General features: G+C 46.6%; 1 protein-coding gene across 2 annotated transcripts; it reads right to left on the bottom strand.

Moving 5' to 3' along the window:
• Positions 1-943: 943 nt before the first annotated feature.
• On the bottom strand, positions 944-4578 carry BLCAP (BLCAP, apoptosis inducing factor). 2 transcript variants are annotated; one of them, XM_026862193.1, is made up of 2 exons: positions 4275-4578; positions 944-2637 (listed from the first exon to the last, which is right to left on the bottom strand). In XM_026862193.1, the coding sequence occupies exon 2, from the start codon at positions 2547-2549 to the stop codon at positions 2286-2288; it is 264 nt and encodes an 87-aa protein (XP_026717994.1). In that variant the 5' UTR covers positions 2550-2637; positions 4275-4578; the 3' UTR covers positions 944-2285. The 2 variants fall into 2 exon arrangements, with proteins under 2 accessions (XP_026717994.1, XP_026717993.1); XM_026862192.1 differs by lacking the exon at positions 4275-4578 and adding an exon at positions 3126-4253.
• Positions 4579-9182: the final 4604 nt, after the last annotated feature.

The following is a 9182-nucleotide window of genomic DNA, read 5'->3' as shown; positions in this document are numbered from 1 at the left end:
CTCTCATCCAAAGAACTGTCTGGCTTTGTGGCTAGGATTTATTTAAATTGCTGTAGAGTACAACTTCGCTAGTTAGCAGCAAAAATGTACTCTTAAAAGGACTGCATTAGCTTGAATAAATTTAAACTTAAAAGTTGCTCAGAGCACAGACAACAGTCTTGCCATAGCTTGCAAATGAGAGGCCTTCCCCTCTCCTTTCTATTTATTTATGATGGAGCTGATGACAGCTACTGGGATTTCCCTTGGCCTGACAGGTGACAGAGCTGTCATGCCTATTATTGGTGATGTGGCACATGCTTTTTTTAAAACATGTGAACACTGATATGACCTGGACACTTTCCAACTTGGACTTGGTCTTCAGGGCTTGCAGCAAGGGTAAAGGAAGCTGTTTTCAGCTCCAGCAGCACTGGCTAACTCTCCAAGGTGCTCCTGGGTGCTGTCAGATCTGAGTCCCCTGTCTGGCTGAAGCATGTGTCCCCCTTGTCCCCCTGGTACTGCATGGGGTCACAGCCAAGGCTAGGGAAGGGCTGACACAACCACATCTCCCCCGGGATGGCTGGTGGCAGCTGGGTTGCTGCCCGGTCTCTGCCCAGAGCAGGGACAGGTCAGGAAGATGCCGTGTCCTGCAATGGGCTCACCTTTCCTGCCAGGGTTGGGGACTAGTGGCAGCTCTGGTTTAATTTTGTAAGCGATAAGGAAAGGCCGAATCTGTCACGTAAGTGCAGAGATAAAACCTGTGCTGTGAGTCTGGGAATCACCAGTACGGTTCTCAGTCTGCCCACGGTCAGGTTCAACAGTTAATGGGAAGAGTCAGTATCGGGAGCTACAGGGCAAACAGGCTCTGCCTCTTGCTGGAAACTCCCCCGGTTCTGTGCTGGGAACAGAACAACACAGACACATGACTGCTGGGCAAAGGCATCCACAATGAACACCCAATGCATCATGCTGGGCAGGAGGCCACAGACCAAAGTTTATAAAGCTTTATTAAACATTTTGAACAGCTGTGCAATGAACAAACAATACTCTGGAAGTTTCACAACCTCATAGCTTGAGCTTCTTGGGGACTGCAACAGCCACTTCTACTGCTCTCCACTACCTGACTGAAGACGGCAAAGGGGAGGGAACCCTTTAAAGTTTAGAGACAGTATGTTGTGTTAACTTCTAAGGTTTCCCACAAACCTCTGCCCCAGGTTGGGCTCCCCAAGAGCCATGGCTGCACAGTAATGTATGCAGTGTGGAGCTCTGCACAGCTGTGGTGTGCAGGACTGACACACACACACCCCCCCACACACACCCCTGGCTTCTCGACATCCTTCTGCCAGGGGAGATGGAGACACCAGGCACTCCTCTCACCTCCTGCCTTCTCTAGTCAGTAGCACGAGCACCTTCTGTCACCCCTGGCCCCAAAACACCATCACTAAAAACAGCTGAAGCATTTACTGCTTCAAGCCATACCTCCACCTCTCCTGCCCTGCCCACTGCTGGCTTTTTGGGCTAGCATGAGTTTTATAGGGTGAGGTTCACAGCAGCTTTCAAAACCCCACATCTTGCAGCATACTGGTTCTTTATCCCAACAGTCAATACCTTGGTAAACCCTGGAAATCTATGAGGACGGGAAGAGAGTCTCCACTACCTGTGAGGCTTTATAAAAGCAGCAGCATAACTGAGGCTTTCAGGCTATGATCTCGGAGCATAAGGAGTTCAGAAAGCACTTCGGCAGTGCATGCATCTCTTTGGCAGGCTGAGCAGGAGGAGATGACTCAACTGCCTCTGGCTCCAGCAGCTTTTGGCCAAGTGCATCTGTGAGCTCTTGAGCTTGCCCTTGATCAGCAAGGTGGGAAGGCTGGCTCCCCACGAAGAGGAAGATGAAGAGAATCTTGTAGCTACTTGAGTAGAATCAGTGGGCCACGAGTCCCGAGTTAGACCACTGGCCTAATGCAGACAAGTGACACACAACTCCACTGCCGCACAGCACCCAGGCAGAGGCCAGCAGCACGGTCTTCCACCGGTTCTCAGGAGGGCTAGTGTCCATTCCCAATGATATGGGAAGGAAAAAAGATTTCTGCTTCGAAAAAAGCAGGTGGTGCTGCCAGAGTTCACACAGTAAACAAGTCGAATTTCACAGGCAGAGTGGGAGGAATTTACCACTCTAGTCCACACACAGTTACAGGAAACAGGCTGTTTTTACTCCAGTCACATGCCTAACACCCCCTCCCTCCTCCCTAGCCCACCCCCTTTTTAAAAGCAAAACAAGAGCCCTCAGCAGACTGGAAGATTATTGGGTTTTAGGTGCCCACTACGCTGGGATCGTGAGCCGATTCTGGCAGCTGGGATCCTGTGCAGTGATACAAGAAGCAGTTCCCCCAGCAGCTGTAGCAGATGAGGAATAGAGCTGCCAGGAAGACCAAGGCACAAATCGTGCAAGGTTTCCGTTCCAGGAGGAAACTGAGCAGGTAGAAGCCCATGAACATTGAGTGACTGAACCACAATGCTGGGTTGAGGGGCTTGGGTATGAGCAGGACAGGGAGCAGCCACTGAAGGCAGTACATGGTGGCTGGCTGGCTGGGGCCTCGGGGCAGCAGCAATCAGATGTGCTCCAGAACAGTCTCCAGCAACAACTCCGGCGGGCAGGCTGTTCTGTAGAGAGGGGTAAAGCGTCAGAATGTCAGAGAAACAGCAAATCAGTCAACAGACATTCTTATTGTACAGCTTCATTTACTTCCAAGCATCGTATGCTGATGCCTGAACTCCCCATACTAAATTCTGGTGTGTTGCAGAGCTGGTGGCAAGTTTCCTGCTTTCTGAACCACTGAGCTGGGGACATGATTACTGCTGGTGTAGATGCTGTGTGCTCTGTTGCTCAGGCTTTTACCCAGGCTAACAGTTGTGAGACCTTTTCTTTAGCATAGTAGAGAAACAGAAAGGGAGAGGAGGAAACAGAACGGAAAACAAACTGCCATAGCCTTCCCTATACACATATTTATCCAAGACTGTGCAAAGACTTGAGTGATGGTATAAAGAAATGCAACCGAGTGGTAAACTATTAGGTGCTACAGAGAAGTGTTAAGGAAGCATTAGTGCTGGAAGCGTCAAGAGCACAAACTGCTTCCTCCCCAGACACAGACCTGTTATAAAGTCTTCCAGCAGGACAGCATAAAATTCAATCTATTCATGTAGCTCCCCAGGAAAGCTCCGACAGTGTCCAGGCTGCAAAACAAATGGGAGCACAGTCCCTGCTTAAGGGATTTATAATCCTTGCCAATCAGCTAAAGTCAGATAAGACAAAGTATGTGAATAGATCAAAGAGGGGACAGTCTCAAAATGGCAATTTGCATAAATGCTGTAAACGCAGGATTTCCTCACTTGGATTATTATAAAACCCTGGGGAAACAGTGAGTTTTAAGGGCTTCTCTAACCAGGGATGGCAGCACATTGTAAGTCCAGAAAACACACTTCTACCTTTAGCAAGCTCATCAACTACTCTAAGCACGTGGGGGTTTTTTTGTTCTAAGCAGTACAAACATCTTCATCCAGGAATTTCAGATGGCTTTAAAAATAATAAATGCCTTGCAGATGTTTTTACAGAGCCAACTGTTGAAAGGGGGCAGAAGAGTGGAGTTAAGCCGTCTGGAATAGCAACAGCAGGTCAGGCTAGAAAGTACCAGTATTGCTGGGAGGGAATAACTGGAAGCTTTCCTTCAGTTCATGCAGTAGGGAATCCATGAGAAGAAAGTACTCCTAGTTTATTACTCCAAAAAGGCAAAACCACACAGGGGAATGCTGGAAAAGGGAAAAGCTTGGGAAGGGTGCTCTTTCCTGCTGTCCTGTAGCACATCATAATGACACACAGCAACACTGAACGAAGCAGCTGCTAGCCAGGGCACAGACAGACAGGCAAGAGGACAGCCTCAGCCTTGCAGAACGCCACAGCCTCACCCCTACTAAGCAGAGCATGGTCAGAACGGTGTATTGAAGCAATCCTTTTATCTGAAAATACTCAACTGAGTAGTGCTCTGTCAGAAGAACGAAGGGCTGAGCCAAGCCTGTTAGGATTACAATTGGGAGGTGGTAAGGTTAGTAGGATGAAGGAGTGAGAAGGTAAACAAACAGCACATTCCACTGGCTCCTGTTGGCAGGAGAAGGGATTTCCTGGCAAAGGAAAGGAGAATGAGGGATTGCACAGAAAAGCCAAGAGAAAACCACACATGGTTCTCTTCCAAAAAACCACTGAGGTCAGACTTGTTTTACAGCTCTGTAAGCTCGTAGGTACCAACCGGCCCTGTTGTCAGAAGCAGGAAGCATGCTGCCATCCACGGTGTTCTTAGCAGCAGGATCTATTTTAAAGTTAGTGAGAGTGAATGCAAGCCAAAATCACCCAGGGCAAACAGATATCTGGGGAAAGTATGTTGTGCTGGTGCTCCTGCAAGAGACCACTCTCCAGCAGAGGGAGGGCAGCTGTGGTCCAATTAGTAAAACTAAGCTGCAGTTAGGCAGCCAAAGAATAAGGAAGAAGTTAATTATACATTGCAACATGGATAGAGTCAAGTCAAAGGAATAAAACTCCCACCATTAGTCCTGTTTTAGGCAGGTCACTCACTCGTATCGTTAAGGGCAAGCCCAGTCCCAAGCCTGTTTCCCTCATATATAAACTGGAAATAAAGATTACTTGTTTCATAACAAAACATGCTATCTGCTAGCCTTTGTGAATTGCTTAGATGTTTCTGGAGTAAAAGTACTGCAGATATATTAGATAACTTTTTTTCCAAGGGGAAGAATGGAGAGAAAAGATTTAACAACAAATATCTGAACAGAAAGGTAATTAAACCCAACTACCCAGCTTTACTTCAGACTGCATTGAATAGAACAAAGTTGTATGAAATCAATGATCTGCAGCTGCCTCAGTCCTCTGGAAATGTTCCTTCCTTGAAGTTTCCTACAGTCTGTCTCTCCCAAGTGCTCCAGACATTCAGCAGTACAAATCTCTGCATAAACATCATGTCATACTTTTGCTAGATCCAGCCCTGAAGTCACAGCAGCTTGACTTCTGTAGCTGGACACGTGCAGCAGTCTTTGGGTCACCCATTCTTGAAGCTTTAGTTTAAAGTGCCTACAGACAATTGCTTTGGGCTTTCTGTCTCCAGAATAAAGAAATGGATAAAAACCAACCTAAGACTGTCTGTCAGAAGAGCAAAAGGCTGGAACAAAGCTCTAGAATCTCCCAGGACTAATGTTGTAAATCTCTCAGCTTCAATAAGGCCACGTGTCACTACTGAGCCTTTAGCTCCCAAACTTTACAAATGACTACACTTTAAGAGCATAACTATAATTTGTGATGTAGCTGCATTTCATTCCACAATCTGGCCTCCTCACCATGGCAAAGATTTAAATGATAATGCTCCAAACAGTAAGTTGATTCTAAGCATGTAAGCATTATCTAAACAGGCAAATCAATCTCAGAACAAGTTACCCATTTCTAAATATTGGTATTTCCTGCAAGAGCCAGTTGCTTGTAACAATCAGTGCAACCGCTGCAGAACAAAGAACCATTTAATTGTGACTATTTTTACTATGAAGTTTCAGTGTCAATGCCCTTCAACCTGCAAAACTCTTGGACTTCTAAGAATGCAGATATTCCAATAGTCTTGTATCTGTAGTCAGTTTGCTCGTATGGTTGTGTGACCCTCCACTATCCACCAGCTAAAGGTTGAAAACTCTTTTTCTGCTGTATCCCACAGCCCATCCTAGGTAAAGTACCTACTATTAGAGACTTCTGCAGCTCTATCTTCCTCAAGCGACTTCCCACATACTCTGCCTAGCTCTTCACTGGAGGTTCCTTTATACAGCTGGCAATGAGACTGAATTCTCTTTCCACACTATTGATCAAAAAGAAACAGCGTCTGCTGCTATCAACTCTTTACTGAGCAGGGAAATATCACTCTCCCTGAGGCCCACGATGGGCAGTCCCTTCTTGAAGCCATACAATATTCAGTTTTGCCTAGGTTCTCATGCAAGGTGAAACTTGCAAATAAAGAATTCCTACCTTGTTGGTTTTGTCCCCTCCTCATGATCCAAGCTAAAGATTACCATGTCCCAGAGCAAATAAGAACCTGTCACCCAACAGTATTTCTACCAGCTCCATATCTCACAACTGCATCCTGCTTTTCCTCAACCAGTTGCTCTTGTTCTCCCCTGCCTGACTCATCTTTCCTTAGCCACCCTGGTGTCCTGCTATCCTCAAGACAGCTCTCATGCTCCTACTCAAGTCACCTGACTTGGCAGACACTCATCACACCACCACTGACTCTTCTTGCTCCTCTGCAGCTCTTAGAGCCTCCTGACCTTCCTTCAGACCCCTCAGCAGCAGAGAGCAGACGATGCTCCCACCGCTCTCCCCGCAGTCAGCGCTCAGCTGCTCTGTCTGATTGCCACGTGCTGCTGGAGCCTCGTCCTTGCTGGTTCCTGCAGGCAGAGGAGCAGCCTGGGGAGGTTCCTTGCACACCTCATTAGTAAGCAAACGCCAGTATCTTTCCACATGCTTATTAATCAGCTTCCATAGTGCTCACAGCCCTTCCTTCTATCATCTTCCATCCCAAGACCATTCAAAACCAGCAGGTCCTACTGGTATATGTTTGTGGAGAGGATTTTCAAATTCTAGTACAAGGGTAGTGGCACACCTTTCCCAGCCAGAAGCAGGACTTTCATTATGACAAGTCAGAAGTGAGTAGCACAGCACAAGTCTGTAGTGCTTTGCAATGCATCAGTGACATTTTAGAATAAATCCACCTGAGGAGCTAGCAAGTTGTTCCTTGGCATTCTACAAGCTAATTCAGCAATTAAGAGACTGAGATGTGTTTCTACACTATAGGTTTCATACATCAGTATGCCAACACCAAGTCTGTACCTCTCTCAAGAATGTTTTCATTCCTTAACAGTCTATTTACCTTGATGGGGAGAATAATTAGCTGCCTTTTACTAAGCACTTAAAAGGTAACATTGTTCAGACCTTACTAAGGCAGCTATTAAGCCAGTACTGTCCATAGGGAACTTCCCCAGCAGATGCTACAGAAAGAGTCACCCAGGCTGGCAGCCAGAACATCTGCAATAAAAGACCAAGTAACCTCTTTACTGGGTGGTGGTGGTGGTGGTGGTGCCAACTTCCCTCTTTCCCAGAAGCCGAAGTTTCTGCTTGGGAGTGAAAAGTCACATTGTCTAGATAAAAATCTCTCAAGTTACACAGTGCACATAAACTTCAAAGTAAGCCTCAGGGATTTGCACTGAGTTTCTTACCTATAAGGCTTACCTTTAGTACAGTTTGCTTAAAACTGTTTAAACCAAAAACCCTGTCACAGTCACGTAACTTGAATGGATGTGTGGGGGCAGTACTTCATGCTGCCAGCATGTGTTCAAAACGAACTCTCAAATACCAGATAGCACCCAAAACAGTTCCTAAAAAATACACAATATCCAAAGCACTGGGTGAAAAAAAAAAAAAAAAAAAAGAAGAGGTGAAAGAGCTACCAAGTGATGGGTTTAAGGAGTTCAGCTAAGAAAAGCAACAGCAGACCAGCTTTCTAGATGCCAACCCTCTCTCTTAAAAAAACCCAAGAACCGTAACTGTTCAAACTTTAAGACCTATTTGCATATCAGGGATTTAACTTCAGGGGCTTTTTTTTGTCTTGCCACTATTTTTTCTATTTTTTTAAAGCTTTATCTGCCACTATGACTCAGCTGGAAAAAGTGAGTCTTAAATATTTGGCAAAGGCCTTATCCCAGTCTTTTATAAGTTCATGCCTTGAACACTTGACGTAGACTCAGAAATGGTGCAATATAATTGCAAACAGTTTCCAAAAGAGCAGCAAATCCTTGGCTAACCAAGCCTTGGGGTTACAAAGTGTTCTGATTTCTCAAGCTAGAGACAAGCCAAAGCAACTCCTTTCATGACAAGTGGAGGCTCTCTGTTGAGCCGCTCTTTTCATCACTTCAATAGCTGCTCTCCCAGCTTTGTTACTAACTGGGGGATTGATTAGCCTGTGTGCAGCAGCAGTGCAGTACCAACTCCACTTGGGCTGCAGTGCACTCACAGCACCAGGGTGAATAAACCTCTACCTGTGAGCAGGAAGGCAGCAGTGTGATCTGTGTTCCTCTGCACAGTAAATCACAGGAGCAGAACCTTAAGTCAGACAGCTCTGTGGTGGGAAGAGATGTCAACATCGACAGTTGTCATTTGAAGTATCGCTACTCTCATTTGTACTAATTGATTAATTCTCAGTGGTCCTCATTCCTGCCCTCTGCCTTTGTTTAACTGCCAAAGATCACAAATGTCAAGTCCATTCCAAGCTCACTGAAAAACATAATTATTTTTAGTTTTAATTTGGAGATCTCCTCTACCTTTTGTGCCTTTGACAGGCTTCAGAAGTCTGAATACAGCCTGATAAAGGCCAGTTTTCTGCATCTCAGGTAAGGAGAGGCAAAAATGCAGCACTGGCAAGGGGTTCTGGGCAGTTATAACATATAGGTTGGAAAGGCAAAGATTACTCCACTATGACAGTATTTGCAAGTTCAACTGTAATATTTCAGTACAGGGGTAATGAAGTATAAGAGAGTCTGGTGTGTTGTGTACTGCACTTAGGAGCTTCATTTTTCATCTTCTCTTGCGCTCGCGTGTTGGGGATGTAAGCAACATTCATACAACAGAACGGGTTGTAATCCCGCTTTGCCAAGTAGCTCTAAGAGTCCATGGGGTCGCAGGGAGGGCGCCTTCCCCGGGCACAGCAGCACTGCGGAGTGCCGTGTTCTCTGCTGGACAAAAGGATGTCAAAGAGTTGTCTTGCTCTGGGGAGAAGTGGGCTTGCGTTTGCTTATGGAAGGTGCTAGAGCGAGCTATGAGATGTTCCTGACTGAGAACAGCGGTATAGAGGGAGGAAAAAGTCGGGGAGAAGGGGGAATATGGTGTTATTTTCATGTTAGGTTGGCAATAATGGAAGCATGTTCACGGCAGGCTGAACGTTTATAACCCACGCACGCTAGGCTACGGGAGCGCGGCTCTCCTGCCGTCACCGCCCTGGGACACCCCACAGTCCCCCGAGCGCTTCCTCCCCGTCCCTGAAGTTGGCGAGTGTCACCTCCAGCTCCGGCAGACCTCCGCTCGCCCGCGGACAGCGCCAACGCCGCGCCGAGGCCGG

Source organism: Athene cunicularia, assembly GCF_003259725.1.
Source record: "Athene cunicularia isolate RWA chromosome 20 unlocalized genomic scaffold, athCun1 chr20_part1, whole genome shotgun sequence".
Lineage (NCBI taxonomy): Eukaryota > Metazoa > Chordata > Aves > Strigiformes > Strigidae > Athene > Athene cunicularia.
Note: the sequence above shows the minus strand (reverse complement) of the source record. Positions and strands in the feature narration are given on the sequence as shown.

Bases quoted from the DNA above. Each gene is read 5' to 3' on its own strand.
- BLCAP (XM_026862193.1), bottom strand. From the start codon at position 2,549: ATGTACTGCCTTCAGTGGCTGCTCCCTGTCCTGCTCATACCCAAGCCC.